Source organism: Lodderomyces elongisporus, chromosome 1, assembly GCF_030384665.1.
Source record: "Lodderomyces elongisporus chromosome 1, complete sequence".
Taxonomy (NCBI): domain Eukaryota; kingdom Fungi; phylum Ascomycota; class Pichiomycetes; order Serinales; family Debaryomycetaceae; genus Lodderomyces; species Lodderomyces elongisporus.
In genome coordinates this window covers 2266573-2283444 of record NC_083673.1, presented here as the reverse complement: position 1 = coordinate 2283444, position 16872 = coordinate 2266573, and the positions used below count along the sequence as shown (strand labels likewise).

The following is a 16872-nucleotide window of genomic DNA, read 5'->3' as shown; positions in this document are numbered from 1 at the left end:
GCTATCCTTATATCTACATGGCTTCTTTTTTTAATAACATTGAATTCCTTTTTTCACACATGGAGATTTATCATTATTCCTATATCAGGATACGAACTCCACCAAAGACTTTGTTGGTGGTTTGAAACCATGGATGATTTGGTTGTGAAACTATGGTGCATTTACGTTGTTGGGTGGTGGTGGGCTTTTGTATCCTGGTCTGGATTGAAGTTGTTTCGACATTCAAAAGGGATACAGAGTATATAAACCTAGAAGTCACAAAATATAAAATTGAAACTTTTATTTCTTTAAAATGATAGGCTTTATCAAACAAGAGATGCTACCCTTACAATCACTTCTTGATGACAGTGGTTATGGAGATGTTGATGCAATTTTCTCGTTAGCTATAGTTGATGATCAACTGTTAAATTCAACATAAAACTCTAAAATTCCTGGTCACCTTAATCAATCGATAAATACGCTTCGACAAACTTTCCAAACTTCTTGAAAAATATCGAATAATTAACAGTTTAGACTAAAGATATATTTATAAAAAATTAAATGTTTATATACATCTATATATAAGTACATACATACATATATATATATACATACATATATATACATATATGTATATATGGTTTCATGAAGTCGTGTATGTGCATATTATGTAAATGCTTGCACTTTATTTAGAAGTAAAAAAGCCTATACTCGTACTCGTCTTTTAAGTTTTGCTCAGCAAAATAATAAAGCTCCATTAATAAATGCGGGAATCTGTCATTGAAATATTTGTAAAATCCATCGGGGAAGGTCCCAATTTTTTCTTGTAATGACTTTGGCAACTCATCATAATGACGACATTTGTTTCTAATGGCTCGAATCAAGTCTGCCAACTTCTCTGTGCCATACATCCTGTATGTACCCAAATTATCAACAAGCTCTTGATCCAAAGCTGATCTCCAATCCATATTATGAACTTTTGCAGCGTGAGATTCCAAGCTGTCCAAAAGTGCACTTGGCTCTTTTCGATTAACTCTATCAACGGTGTCACTTACTTTTATGATAAATTCAAGACGCTTGTGGTTGGACCAAAATAAAGGATGTTTCATGATAACAGACGCATTGGGTCTATTGGCTGGATTTGCATCAATAAGTTTAGATATTAGATCCACAGACTCGTATTTATCATTAGGACATCTTTGGATCAATAAGGAAAGATCATACTCACCTTTAACGATGTTTCCCTCTCGTAAGTATCTATCACCAAAGGGATGCGAACCATTTGTCAAAATGTAAAAAAAGACACATCCCAAGGAAAATATGTCAATTGCCTTTGTCAATCTTTTTCCACTGCTCGAAATATTGGGATCCATGATGCCACCAGCAGAGTGCACCGAGGAAATCGAATCAGGCGAAATTTCTAACAAGTCATGATGAAGGAGAAGCTCCGGAGCTCTCCACCCAGAAGTTCCCGAAGCGGCATTCTGTGTTGTGGCTCTGAATGAAGATTGGTCATTATCCAATTTTTTGCATAATCCGAAATCAGAAATCAATAGTCTCACGTTATTGTGTTCCTCATGATTCTCATTACCGAGCGAAGAAGACAATGATGACGACTGGTTTTTCTTTATTTGGTATGTTTTCTTCATATCGGCAACCAAAATATTCTGCGGCTTGATATCTCGATGAACAATCTTCAATGAGTGCAAGTAATGAAGTCCACTTGCTAGTTGGTATAGAATTTCATTTCTTTTAGGAATGCACAAGTCGGCAAATCTTTGAGGCTTTTCAATGATATCCTCCAAAGTACACAAACACAACTCCAATGCAATGTACAAAAATTTCTCAGACTCCGAGCTTTGTGAACAAAAATATCTGATAACATTTGGATGATCATCTGATTCTTGCAATAAGCGCACCTCGTGATTGGCTACATCATAGAAATCAAGCAACATGCGTTTAACAGCCACAGGCCGGTTTTCAAACGAGCCCTGGAAAACCACAGTTCCATGCGAACCGTATCCTAAAATCTTATCTGAGATAATTAGGTTATTTTCAATTTGTAATTTCTTCTTAGTTTTAGTTGGTGGCAAAGCAACACTCTTGATCAAACTCTTTGTAGACACAACTTCTTCGCCATCTTTATTTACATAGGCTTCTTCCCCAGACCCCGATCCCGAGTCAACACTGGTACCCGTTCCAGTTCCAGTTCCAGTTCCAGTTCGTGTTCCTACTTTCCTCTCTCTTCTTGCTTCAACTTCTACACTTTGATCTCTTTCCTCATAGTCATCTTCTTCCTCAATGTCGGATTCCGATTTGGTTTTATTCTTGTTAATATGCTTACCCCCACGTTTTCCTCCACGACTGCCTCTTTTGCGTTTCTTCTTTGTCGTTTGTTCTTCCAACTCAATATTTTGTACTTTATCATTAGCGTTATTGGCTGTGATATACTCTTTGGGTTCACTTGTAGTTTTTGCGAAATCATTATCAATAGTTGTTTCATTAGGTTCCACAATTCTAACTTTCTTTGCCAATGTTTTGGTGCTCATGGAGCTAACACTTTTGCCAGGATTTTCGTTATCCTCTAAAACTTTATCACTAGGCTCAATTTTTATACTAGAGCCGTTTTCGTCAACTCTGAGATTCTTCTCATTGGTAAATGCCTCGTTTTGAACTTCAGCATCAGGATTTATAGATGCGTCGATAACGATTGTTTGCTTAACATCAGCCATCCTATCGCTACTATTACTATTATCATCCTCACTTAACTCCAAGTCCTTTGGTGCTCTGAAATCTCCAAATAGTTTTTGAACAAGCTTATTTGATCTTCCAAATGTCAAGATAAGCAAAAGTATAATCAACAATACTCCGAGGTCCTCCAATATCCGTCTCAATATGGCACCTGAGCTCAAATTTATACTTGTATTTTGTCCAGAATCAATTGAATCGTAGTTTTGAACAGCATCCATATCCTTCTGATAAGGTTCGAGCATGATAATTTCTGAACCAATCGTTGAAACTTTCGCAGGGAACCGTATTCCATCAATAATGTTTGGCACGGATTTGTCACTATTGCCTTTATCCCTGCCACGTTCAGCATCAAGTATCGATTCGGTGCTGCCATCCCCAATTCTCTTTATATTCTTTTCGGAGGTACCAAACCTTGAAATCGGTTGGTATGCTGTATCCCCCGAAAGTTCAACTACTCTATGTATGCCACTGATTAACTCCTCCACTACTTCGGGTGTATTCGCTGATAGTTGGTAATTTTCAAAAAGCTCTTTAAAAGAGTTTCCAACACCAGAGTAGTAGCTGTTTAGCATAGCCTGGTATTTGGATAGGGGTGCACTTTTGATTAGTGTTGGATAGTTATTAAAACTCATGGCTATCCATTGATCTTGATCAGATGTCTTGTTAAGAAATACCATATCTCTATTGGTTCCTTCATTGACCTGCAAATCATTAAGAACCTTGAGTGGATGTGGCAACAAGATGTATTCTTTGCTTTGTTTGGCATTATGAAACACGTCAAATATATTCACTGCCAATGCAGGTAATTTGCTTATCCATATTGGTGTTCCCATATCCTTATTTATTGCCAATAAAGAACGGTCATGGAATGGCGTAAAGTACAACTTATCGAGGGACTCTTGATTCTGCATAATCAAGTCATTATCGATATTGTTTGGAACCCATTGAGAGTAAGTTACATTCCAAACAACATTGCTATTGGATTTTGAGTGTATACTCAATTCGTATCTTGTTTTTCCAATCATTATTGTGTCATCCTCAGCATCTCTCGGCGGTAAGGCGCTTGTTGGCACGGGACACTCTTCGTCGCGATTGCCGAATGATGACTTGATTTCACCTGTGTGGATATTTAAGCTATATAGTGCGGTCTTGCGTGTTCCAGTGTATATCTTATCATCACCGCTTAAAGAAAACGGAGACTCCATGACCAATGTTTTGATACTTGTTGGTAACTTGTTAAGGCCGTACATGGGTGTGAAGTAAAAAAGAGTTCCATCGTCATAGGGCTCCACAAACCATAGTATATTAGTCTGTGACTTTGCCGATGTTTGATTCTCAGAGGAATTATTGGATTGAACTTTAACCAATGGTTCATCTATAGGTAGGGTCCATAAAAGTGAGCCAGTTCCTCGTTCAAGGCCATGTAAATTACCGTTGATATCACTTATTAATAGTAAATCCTGAAGCTCGCAGTCCTCTATGGATCGGAGTTGCAACGGTAGAAGTGACGACATGCGATAGTTGGAATCATGATTCTGTAGTACATGCTGTTGGTGCTGTTGTCCTAGTGGTTGCAGCGATGGTTGGTTCTGATGTTGTTGTTGTTGTTGTTGGTAATCAAGAGGTTGCTGATGCAGCAGGATTCTCGGTAGATTACTATATGGTTTTATGAGCTCATTCTGCGCCAGCTCGATATTATTGGAGTTCGCTTTTTCCCCTCGTCGTGGTGAGCAGTAAACACAACTTAAAAGTATAAGCGATATGAAAGATGTTAAAAAAGGTATGATGTGCATTTACTGGGGTTTTGAATCGTATTGGATGTCTTTTTTTGTATGTAGTGTATGTAGTGTATTTAGTTTAATGGTTGAAATTTTTTTTTTCTTATTCTCTTGTCAAACTATACTGTCGATATTGTTGGTACTGTTGATATTGTTTTGCCGTTTTGTTCGAGAACTATTACAAGGCCTGTATTTATGAAATTTGAGTGGGGTGAGAGGGCGAGTCTATCAAAAGGCTTTTGTTGAATTTGTTGAATTTGTTGGGTTTGGTTTAGATCGATGGTGTTACAAAAAATACTGCAAATGTCTAGCTTTACTGACTTTCCAAGGGTCTTTCAATTGGTGTAGTATGGATCATGCACTGGAGTGAGATTTTGGTCTCCTTTTTCTCTTGATTTTTTCTTTGTCCTTTTTTCCCTTCAGTTTAAGTCTTTTTTTTTTTATTAAATTTTTTATTTTAATTCTTTTTATTTTTTTTATTGTATAGTCTTTTTCTCTCTTTGGCTGTTTTTCCTAGCTTTGTACGAAGTTCGTGAACTATTACTAGTACTACTACTACTACTACTACTATTACTATTACCACCATACTACTACGAGTGCTTGTTCTCTCGTCCACCTGTGCCAAACAGATGGGTGTTGATCATGGGAGAGGAATATTTAGATTTCTATCGATGCAGAGTATCATCACTCGCCTTATTCGGTGAGTAAGCTACATTTTCGGATTCATCACAAGACATTAAAAATTAAAAGATACCTACCAAACATATATAAAAAAGAAAAAAAACCAAAAAACAACAAAATATCATCAAATACCACACACGAACAAGAAAGAGACACACACACTTATATATATATATATATATATATGTATGTATATATTCTGAAGGACACTCCACGGAATTTCTCACTGTGCTCTTCTCTTTGAATCACCTATTCCTCATTTCCAATCTCCAGTTTCATTTCGTCCAAGATATCTGTTGTCCTTACTTGACGTTGGTCAGCAATCAATGTTACCAACTGCAATGCGACATCCTTTAATTCGTTGTATTTTTTCAATTGTTGGATATGCCTCTTGATTATCACTTCAGGGTGTTGATTTCCCTCTAATTCGTGAATAAGTGTGGAACATTGTTGTTTAATTTCGTCTAAACTTTTCAGTTTCATTGTAATGCGCTCTTGCTCTGCAGTTGATATCGCTTCGGTTCGATTAGGGTGATCTGGTGTATGTACTTGATCAAGATTGTCGACACAATGTTTGTGGTGTCCATTGTGTCCATGGTCAGTGTGGTCTACTATTGTTGTGGTTGATGACGATGGAGAGGAAGAAAGTGATCTTGATGTTGTTGTCGATAAAAATGTCGTATTTGTAGAGCTTGTATTCAAACTTGTATTCAAACTTGTATTCAAACTTGTATCGATGACTCCATTCTCTGTTAGGTTATCTGAGTAGGTATTGATTGTGAGACCTGCCTTATTTAGCTGAGGTGCTGATGAAGAAGTAGAAGGGTGCAAGAATGTATCTGCGGGCGTGGCTTCCGACACTAATGTGGAATCAACATTTGGGCGTGGTGTTGTGTGTTTGGTGCTCAGTAGGGGATCAGTAACTATGGGATCCAGTACTTTTGAACTACTCATTTTATTGCGTATATTTGTAAATGGTACGTATATGGAAACAACTGTTTTGTTGATATGCTTTTCTTTTCCTTCTCTGCTCACCTTTGTTTTTATCTTTGTTCTTTTGTAGAAGATGGTTAAAGTAAAAGAATTACTCAGTGAATATATCTTGCGGTGGTGTATTTTCTCAACGGTTTTGATTTTGCTAGTTCAACACAATTTATGTAAAAAACAAGGTTTCCAATTTTTAAAGTTAGTGGTATTGGAAATAGTTTATCCCTACTGCGAGTTGACTATGAGTATGAGTATGTGTGTGTTGCAAGAATGTGTGCAAGTCTATCTTAAACCTATTTGATTAATTTCAAGACTCGAATGTTTTGTAAACCAATGTATCTTTGGTTTGTAGGATCGATTTGATTTTGTTGCAAGTTTCAATAAACGTCAGATTTAACAAAAAAAAAAAAAATAAACTTTTAAAAGAAAAGAAAAGGGGGGGGGGGGTAGTGGAAACAAATACAACTGCAGATTAATTTGTCAAGTGGAAGAGGGATATCTCTTTCTGTGATTTTTATTTATTTTTTATTTTGACTACTCTTGATATTCTAAGTGCTAAATCAATGAAATCCAAATACTGGTGGTGGATGATGATGATAAGGATCTATGATTGGAGTTTTAGATATCAATGAGAATTAAGTGTAAGATGTATAGAATATGATGGGACCAGTAGGAAAGAAAGTAGGAAAGAAAGAAAGAAAGAAAGAAAAAAAGAAAAAGAGAAAAGAAAAGGGGGGGGGGGGGGACAGATGTGAATTATCTCAGGTGGGATGTGTGTTTTGATAATGTCTCAGTTTCTGCTGCAAAGGGCATTAGCAGTAATACAACCTTTATTATTATAAGCACCACCACCAGCGCCACCCCCCCCCACCACCACTACCATCATCATCATCGCCACCTAGTAATACGATAATCAAAAACTATCGGTATTAAATTCAACTTTACAACCTTGTACATTCAGTTTATCAGCTAATGAGAGGTGCTGCATGAGAATGCGGTATGATGATTTTCTTGCCATCGTCATATTGAATTAACAATCACCAGTGCCAGTTGTTCCTATACACTTGTCTACTCGAGTTTCTCTTCATCTTCTCTTACTTTCTTACACTTTAAAGCTTTTTAAACACTTTCTTGCATATTACAATCGAGTCGTTGAGTAGTAACTGATAAAAGCCACAACCAAAGAGCTTGGAAAAACAAAAACAAAAACAAAAATTTAAACAAAGCAAAGCAAAGCAAAGTAAAACAAACCGTTTGTTCTCCTTAATTGTTAAGGTCGCTATGCGATGGGATTATGTGTATGTGTGTGTGTATGTGTGTGTGTATGTGTGTGTGTGTTTTTTTTGATCCTGGAAAGGAAATCTCTGCCTATTTGTTTAAATAGCTTAGTATTCTGCAAATTTGCATCTGGTAAAAGCACAAGAGACGGTTGGGAGACGGCATATGTCAGACGGCAGTTGATATTTAGATAACAATAGAGAGATGTGTAATTTGACAGATTTTGCATGTACGTTTTCCAATGTGCAATGTACAATGCTTTAAAAAAAACCAGCCTATTCTGTTTTCCCTTTTTTTTTTTCTTCTTTTATTTTTTTTTTTTTTTTGGGGGGGGGGGGAGGGGTTGGGGCTAAAAACCGATGGTGAATTAAAAAAAAAGAAAATTGCAGATTGAAATATACAATCCGCTACAAATGTATGTACTCTGACGTTATTGGATAGGAATCCAATGCAATGCACTAAATCCTACCACTGCATAGTTAGGATAAACTCTAAGTTGTCCACTTGTTTACCCACCAAAAAAAAACAACAACATCATTTCATGTGACATTTGGCTCGAGGTGAGCTGCGATTGCAATAGTTTCTATACATTTGATGAGCAAGTAGATGAAAGTGTTCAAAAGACCATCAGCACTCTCATACAAACTGAAAAAAAATACTAAGAGACTATGGGATTGGAGGAAGCTCATCATGATTTTAAATACTCATTACTCGAGGCCTTCTAATTTTCTTTGGTTCTTCCTCGCTCTTATTGTTTGTTTTCTTTGTAGGTTCTTTTTTATTTTTATTTTTTTTTTTTTGATTCTGATTTTTAGTTTCTTGTTTTTCTTTTCTTCTTTTTCATCTTTTTGAAAGGAACGAAAACCAGTGTAACGAAAGTCAATTCGAGAAAAAAAGGTACTTTTTTTAACACCAAGCAAAAAGAATAGGCTCTATATATACACCAATTTATTTTGGAGAACAAGAGTAAAACATTTATATTTTTTTCTTTTTCCTTAACACTATGCTGTTGACGATAATCTTTCAGCTTCCACTTATCAGTCTTGTCATTCATGTCAGTCTTGTCAGTCTTGTCCTTTGGCTTGGCTAGAGGCAGAAATATATTTTTAAGTAGTTGACTCTTTGGTGGTTTCCGCGGCAAAAAGCAAATTTTTATCATCAGACAGGTTTGTGTAATAACATCCTTTAATTTTTTTGTGTGTAGGCTCAATGGACTAAAAGTTGAAAAAATACAAAATAAAAATTAAAAATAAAAATTGTTGTTGTTGTTATTTTATAGTCTTTGCAGCAATCTGTGAACCACGATGACATCATACATCTTAAAGACTTTTTCTCTTCTACATTCTATTTTTATCCTCAAATCGCCGTAAAGAATGGAGGAACAATAAAATTTATAGGACAAGGTAATAGGAGATGGAACCCAATGCTGATGAGTCAGTGAGAGAGAAGTAGTTCTCGTAGCATAAGCTTATACACTGATAGAATGTACACGTAAAACACACACACACACACACACACATATATATATATATATACTCCAAAGGAGTTCTCCGTGCCGTAAATTTGAGGATAAATCTCTATCTAAATTAGTTTGACCATGCATCATTGTTGTTCAATGTTCAACATGATAATCCATGTATATAATAACCCAAGAGATGTTTAGAACTGTAAATTACCCGAATGCAAGAAGAAACAAAGAAAAAGAAAAGATAAATGTGCTATCAACTAAAGATTACTGAATGACCATTGATGGTGTGGGAACAGCAGGCAACTCATTCTCCGTTCGATCATTTTGCATCCGTGCCATAGAATTTTCGTTGACCGTATACTTGTCCTCGCCACTGATGCCAAACCCGCCATTACCATAGTTGCCATTAGTTGCTACATTAGACGTAACATAATTATCCTCACTAACAACATAACCACTAGGAGCTGACCCTGACCCACCATAATCTCTATAGTTCTCTGAGCGTCGTATATGATTCAAGTTTTCCTGTCTCTGTTGCTGCTGTTGTTGCTGTTGCTGCTGTTGTTGCTGCTGTTTTTGATATTGGGAGTGAGATATCTTCTGGGTATGTGGCTGAACATATTGCGGATTAGCTCTTTGTGGTGGCTGCAATCCAGTTTGGTAGTGCTGACTTTGTCCAGAAACCAGTCGCGAGTTGGCGTTTCCATACTCTTGGCTCAAGGGTACGGAATGCGATTGTTGCAATTGCTGTTGTTGCTGCAGTTGCTGTTGTTGTTGCAGTTGTTGTTGTTGTTGTTGCAGCAGCTGTTGCTGTTGACGAAGTTTTTGAATCGACGAAGTCAAATCAAAATCACCACCTGATGACGTCCTTTTCTTTGCACCACCAATACCGCCATACTGCACATATTCCAGTGTTTGATCTGAAAAAGGAGGTGGTGAGCTGCTGACTCTATACTTTGACACTCCATTACCTCCACTACCACTACCCACTTTTCCCATATTGGAAGGTGAATTTGTAATGCTGTCAGTAGGGGATGTAGTAGACGATGTAGTATATGATACAGGCGTAGCTCTTCTCTGTTGAGAATTGGAATTTGACCGCGATCTTGACACTGAGGTGGTACGAGGCATGGATCCGAATGACGGCTGTTTGCGCACTCTCTTTGATCTCTGTTGTTGTTGTTGTTGTTGCTGTTGTTGCTGTTGTGGTGTCGATATCGTCACTCCCCTATTCTCATTAAACATAGCATACATGAAATAGAAAATCAGCATAGTTTTATTCACAATTGCACCAACATCAATTTTGTAATCACCAGACACTGGTTGCTGTGCATACTTAACACCCAAATTGTGCAATTGCGTATTGAAATCTCCGCCAGCTCCAAAACTGGGTCCAAATTGCCTTAATAACGCATTTATCATTTCTTCAACGTTTCTCAATTTGGCTCTATATTTGCCGAAAAGATAATTGTTCACCAATCCAATATTACTACTACTAATATTATTATGATTATTATTAGTAGTAGTATTAGTATTATTATTATTCGTGCCATAGAACAACCACATCTCCGCGGCCGATGCAGCCAACTCAGCTATTCCTGCATTGTTGAAAAGAGACATTGTTATGTAACTTAACGCGACATAGTATAGCCAGTAGTTTAGTAGAAATTGATACGAGCAGTGGTTAAACTCAATTGAAGGGTCAAGTGCTTTGATGGTGTACAATATCGGTATGAATACTGTAAATGTATTGCAAAGTAGACTGAATACACTGGACATGGTGGTGGTGGTGGTGGTGGTGATGATACTTTATATTAATTGCTTCCTAGTAAATTACCAAGAGCAGCAACAAAAATATAGAAGGTAGTTAAGTTGGTGTATAGTGTGGTCTTTTAGTTAAAGCAATGTTGTAGTTTTAAAGTGAAACTCACTTGTGTATCAGGAATAGCTTAATTGGCAATAAGATGGAAAGTTTGATATATATATATATATTTGTATATCTATATATATATGTATATATAAATTTTTATATATAAATATATTTATGGGCCTGGATGCGTGAGTGAGAAGACAAAGAAAAAGATAAAACTCCAAGCCTCGATGTTGGTTATTGAAAGCAAGGGTTATCCGATGAATTTATGTCAGATTTTGATCGTGTTTAGGATCTTAGTGGCACTGAATGGCTTCTTCTACTACTACTACTACTACTGCTGCTGCTATTTCCTTATCCTTCCTGCTTTTCTTCACCATCATTCTTTTTTTTTTATATTTTTCATTTTTGTTTTGAATGTGTATAAATATTTAGCATGCCCTGCTTATTGCTCTCCCTTCATCTCTTTATATTTCGTTAGGTGCTATCCTCGGAAATACCAACCAAAACAAAAGCTATTTGTTACGTTGCTGAACATCTTTTATAACAGTACTTTGCGTGTAATTACTAAGTGATTTTGAAACCCCAATTCACCTGTAGGTATCATATATCATTCGTACCGGTTGTAAGTGTTTTTGTTTTTGTTTCTGTTTTAGTTATCATTTTGGTCTTTATTTGTAAATTTTGTTTTTTACTTTCTACAAACAGTTTCCCTGAAGAAACAAATAAATCTTTTTCTCCAATAGAGTCAGTACGATCAGGTTCTTATTATGAAGGCAACAATTTAAGCTACTCTTTCCACAACCATTTTCCATTGCTCAACCCATTACTGGAATTGTATCACCTCAATCACAACATTGGCATATCAAAATCATCGCAATATCGTTACACATACAGAATCCCTTTCTCTTTATTAGTTATATATATGTACATATATATATATATATATTAGCTCAGCCAGGAGCTAGGCACTTTATCTCTTTGACGCGGATTGTCTATAGCTGGAACTTCTGACATGAAACTTTTTTTCTGGCAGAACAAATAAATAATAGTCTATGCTACTCAATACCTGCGTGCACAAAATATTGTAGATACTGTTCTATCTCTCCTTCTACACTCGTAACCATCTGAATATGAAACAACCGCTTTCTCCTTCTATTTCATTTGTCTCTCCGTTTATCCCACAAGCTCTTCATACTTTTATTTGCCTCTTCTTGTATTTGCTGTACTCTTCGTCCGTAACTTATTAATTTACTAAAACTAATTTTTGGATCCTTCCTACGCTTCCATCCGACCGAAAACACCGTGTTTTGGAAATTCCAAAAAAAATGGAAAGTTTGTAACATACGATAATGACGTAACCGCATAGATTTATAAAGCAATACGAGGAAACCGAACTAACTTCACAACAAAAATGAAACGAGGAGAACAGAAAACAAACGAAAAATAATCTAAGGAGATATAGACATACTTTTGTCAAAACTTTCCAAACAGGTAAAGAAATTCTGGATGAAACAACCATTTGTCCTAAAGCAAAACAAGCAATTTACACCACACTTATGAGAGAATAAACCGCCAAAAAGAAAGAAAGAAAGGAAAAAAGAACAAAAGAACAAAAAAATTTAAATGGTACCTTTTGTAAACTGGTTTTATCTAAGAATTTACAGCTAAATTTTTAAATGTGTTTTATTTTTCTTCTTTTTTTCATGTTCATTTTCATTTTGTTTTCAATTTCGAGTCTAAAACCAACTTTATAACCTCCTATTCTTCCAACTGGTTAATTCTTTTCAGTAATTTCTCCAATTCCAATTGGGTAACTTTTAGTAACTCCTTCAATTCTTGTCCGCTGTATTTTTCTCTCAATTCTTTATCTGATATCTTGTCGAGATTCCTATCAAACAATTGGTTACTAGCAGAATCATTGCTCTCGTCTTCGCTCGCTTGACCTCTAAGCTTATAATGTTTCCCAAATTCGCCACCACTCCGACTCTCAAGCCAATTCCAGATATTAACCTCCTCTTCTCTGATCTTTCGCTCGTTGGCAAAATTAGTATTCACAGTAGGGATAATGAGATAATCGTCATTGTTGAGCTTTATCCGTGAGGTATATGCATTTGACGGTATAATTTCAATCACTGGTTTATTCGAACCAGAACCGAAAAGCGCACTACCAACTTTGTTGAAAAACATCATTGATATAAAGAAAGCGACAACCAAAATGATCGAGCCCACTATCGTACTGCTCAACATTGGAATGGGAACCATATCACCTATGGAGTTTATTAAACCCATTAGTTGATCTAATACACCCTGTGGTTGTTGCGGTGAAGAAGAAGAGGAAGAAGAAGGCTGCAGTGATTGTTTTCCACCCTCCAGCTTTTCGCCATCTCCACTCTGCCTTTTACTCTTTGTGGATCTTCGCTTACTTGATCCTCCTTTCTTATTTGCACCCTCTGCAAGAATAGAATTGATAGTCTCAATCATTTCCTTCATACTATCCTTTTGACCATCAATAGTTCCCTTTTCAATCGCACCTTTGATCCATGACTTACCACTCCATTCGATCGAAGTAACAACATAAATCTTGGTCAGATTCTTCTCAGCCCAGCTAAGAAAAATTTTGGTTTTGATTTTGAACGAATTACCACTTGGAACGTCTGGCGTTTGTGTTGCTTGCTCAACTTCATAATATTTCTCAGGATTAAACTCAATAACCGTGTCATCAATAATACACTTGGTCTGTTTAGGACCAATGGGTCCACTAAGTGGTTTTATATATGTATAATGTCTGTTTTTTTCGCTCTTGCTTAAACCGTGCATTGCAGACTCATCAATATCAAAATTTTTCTGGTCCTTCAAGGTTCTCACAAAATACGAAACGTCAGGACCAAAAAGGATATTAAAAACCACTCCTGGAGGAGCTTTAATGACATCCTCAGCAATAAATGTTTCATTTGACTCTTTGGAATATCCAGTCTCTGTTGGCTCGTGTGTGGCAGGCCCAACTATGGCAAAACCTTTCCATTTTTCACCACCGCCGCCATTTTTGTCGCCATCACCATTATCTTTATCGCCATCATCACCATCACCACGACCATCACCTTTTTCTTCCTCGTCATCATCATCATCATCATCATCATTATCACCATCATGATCATCGTTATTACCATTACGATTACCTTTATCTTCTGAACCACCATTCACCAGCGAATTGTCATCGTCTTCATCGGATCCGCCAGAATATTCATCATCAGAGCTCTCACCGCTATCCGTCAACTCCCCACTATCTTGAGAGCCCAATGAACTTTTGGTAGCGGAACGAAGTCTAGCTGCTCTGCTTAATTTGCTTGGATCAATATCGGAATTTTTTAGTAGAACACGATGCCATACATTGGTTATTAACTCAAATGCAGCGTCTCGACTCATAAATGTCGCAAACACATACTTTTGATGTAAAGTTCTAATAATCATACCATTGGGAAAAAGCACCGCGGTAGATTTCTTTTCAATCTGAATCACCTCTTGTAGTGGTATCATCAAATGAGTGATAAATCCCAAGATGTTGGAACTAAAGCATATGTAGTGATCACTTAGGTACATCTTACCCTGGACCAATATATCCTTCGATAATGCACAACTAAAATCTTGAATGAGTTTCTCTTTTTTGGGAACTTTTTTGAATGCTTCGTGAAACTCCTTATTACTTTTTCTCGATGCATGAGTGATCTTTTTGGTGTAATCGATGATGTGATCCAAATCATCAGGTTCGGAATCTGAATTTGACCTGATTGTTTCATCAGTCTTCAGTTTTGTTTCTTGAAGTCTCAGATCATCATGGTTCCCATTGGCTGTAGTTGTGGTTGTAGCTGTTGAAAATTGTGAATTTTTACCAACAGACGCATTCCTATCAACCAGTCGTTCAACCAGTGTTGAACCGTTTAATGAGCGTCGGTGAACTCTTTTAATATCAGCCCCATTGGAAACAGCCTGTAATTGATTGCCGTGTGGTAGATTTTTGTTTATAACATCGGGACTAAAATTTCTCTTTATACTTAAGCCACGAGTATCTCCCGAACGTAGTGATGCTTGTCGAGAAGGCAACTGGCCTTGTATTGGCATCTGTGCTGCTTGCATTTGTGCTGCCTGCGCATTTTGCTGCTCAAAATCAGCGAGCGACAATTCTCCCGAGCCCAATGTGTTCAACGGAGACTCTCTAACTGGTTCAAATTGTACATTATGTGCAGAGTTCTCTGAAAGTAAATCGTTGGAACCAACAGCTAAGTTCTGCTGTTGTTGTTGTTGTTGTTGTTGTTGACCTGCCTCTGTGCCTTCGGCTGTACCTTCATTGGCTGTTTGTGGATTATCTGACAAGTCACCAACAGAAGACCTACTTTGGTCATCATGACGAACTGATTTTATAAAATTGTCTAATTTGGCGGTTAGCAGGTGCTCCTTCTTCTTGTCTTTATCTTTGTCCTTGCTTTCTTCTCCAACTGGAGTCATCATCTTGTTTGCGGCAGCAGCTAAAAAAGAGGATATAATCCCACCTGACTCTGATTTCGTAGACGGCTGTTCAGTTGTTGGTGAGTCATGGAAAGAAGACGCCGTACTATGTCCTGTGCGACTTGCGGATGTGTGTGACGATTGCAGTTGCAATGGCACTTGTCCTTGTCCTTGTCCTTGTCCTTGTCCTTGTGCTGCAAGAATTCCTCCTGGGGGCTGTACTAGTTGCAGTTGCTGATTCAAAGTTGAAGTACGTCCAATACCAAATGATGCCGGATTGGATCCATTAGTGTGTTCCCTCATTAACGTCACTGCAATTGCCGGATCCTGGTTTATCGGCTGTGTCGAATACATGCTATCATTTATACCTGTAAATGCTTGAATATCTCCATTGGGCTCGGGTACCTGGCCAGCTGTTATATTGGGTGTACTTGGTGCTATAGCTGAAACCGTAGCAGGTACGCGTGACCCATCTGTAGTTGCTCTATTCTTGGCTAGTGCCGAGTTTACAGCAATAGAATTGTCAGCTCCATTATGTTGCTTGCTGCGCGGGGAAGTTTGCTGTGGATTTGTTCCATTAGAATGATGTTGATCTGAGTATGGTACAGCTCCATTTAAAGTAGCCATGTTTAAAATCGACGGGCCTGATTGGATTGACTGGTCTTCTGAAATGCTCAAAGAGGATCGATTGTACAACCCACTATATCTTGATCCACGAATTCGATCTTCTGAAGCTCGTCTTGAGCTGGAACGGGAATTGGAGTTGAAATTGGAATTCGAAATGGAAATGGAATTGCGGTTGAATCTGTGGTTGTGCGGATGATTATTTTTATTTTTATTTTTATTTGGCTTCTCCTTTTCAGGTTGCTTTTTTTTCTTCAGTAGCAACCCCATTTTTCTGCTATATATATATTTTTAGGACTCTAGCTTTAGACGATAAGTATGTGAGAAACAACAGAACAGGTTTAGACTGCAAAGGTAGGAAACTACGATAAACTTGAGAAATGAATGTAGAAGATTGAAATAATTGATGATAATGATGATAATGATGATGATAATAATCATTATACAGATTGAGATATTTACCAAATTCTCCGCCCTCTTCTTTCTTCACTAATTTGTCCTCCATCTTTCTTTCCCCCCCCCCCCCCTTCTGCACACTTAGTATTATTACCACTACTATTAATACTATTACTATTAATACTACTACTGTTGTTCTCCATCCTTCTCTTCTTCTACTTCAGCTCAATGTGCCTAGTCAATATAGATGCAGGTTGTGTCTTCCCCGTAAAGAAAATTTGCTTACGGTTATGTAAATAGGCTATAAGCCATCTAGTTTTATTGCCGAAACTTCCAGAGACACAATTTGTGCTTCTTCCGCGTTTAATCTAATTTAATTTACAAAAAAAAAAAAAAAAAGAAAATTGATTTAATTTGTTTGATTGCTCTTCTGCCTTTTTCTAATATGGATTTCTATCGGAGACTTTTATTTCACCAATATTTCTGTGATCTTATTCTTTTATTTGGTTTTTTTATTTGTTTGTTTGATCTTATTATACAAGTCGTAAGAAAATAAA

General features: G+C 37.0%; 4 protein-coding genes across 4 annotated transcripts; all 4 read right to left on the bottom strand. All coding sequences in view use genetic code 12, as the record gives it.

Annotated features, from left to right (window-relative positions):
- Window positions 1-668: 668 nt before the first annotated feature.
- IRE1 (bifunctional endoribonuclease/protein kinase ire1) lies at window positions 669-4523 on the bottom strand (the record flags this gene model as incomplete). The annotated part of the gene is made up of 1 exon (XM_001528282.2): window positions 669-4523. The coding sequence occupies one exon, from the start codon at window positions 4521-4523 to the stop codon at window positions 669-671; it is 3855 nt and encodes a 1284-aa protein (XP_001528332.2).
- Window positions 4524-5438: 915 nt separating this feature from the next.
- PVL30_000819 (uncharacterized protein) lies at window positions 5439-6143 on the bottom strand (the record flags this gene model as incomplete). The annotated part of the gene is made up of 1 exon (XM_001528281.2): window positions 5439-6143. The coding sequence occupies one exon, from the start codon at window positions 6141-6143 to the stop codon at window positions 5439-5441; it is 705 nt and encodes a 234-aa protein (XP_001528331.2).
- A 3043-nt stretch (window positions 6144-9186) lies between these two features.
- On the bottom strand, window positions 9187-10701 carry PVL30_000818 (uncharacterized protein; the record flags this gene model as incomplete). The annotated part of the gene is made up of 2 exons (XM_061119189.1): window positions 9187-10661; window positions 10695-10701. The coding sequence occupies 2 exons, from the start codon at window positions 10699-10701 to the stop codon at window positions 9187-9189; spliced, it is 1482 nt and encodes a 493-aa protein (XP_060975172.1).
- A 1852-nt stretch (window positions 10702-12553) lies between these two features.
- On the bottom strand, window positions 12554-16189 carry PVL30_000817 (uncharacterized protein; the record flags this gene model as incomplete). Its single annotated transcript, XM_001528279.2, has 1 exon — window positions 12554-16189. The coding sequence occupies one exon, from the start codon at window positions 16187-16189 to the stop codon at window positions 12554-12556; it is 3636 nt and encodes a 1211-aa protein (XP_001528329.2).
- Between the last annotated feature and the right edge of the window lie 683 nt (window positions 16190-16872).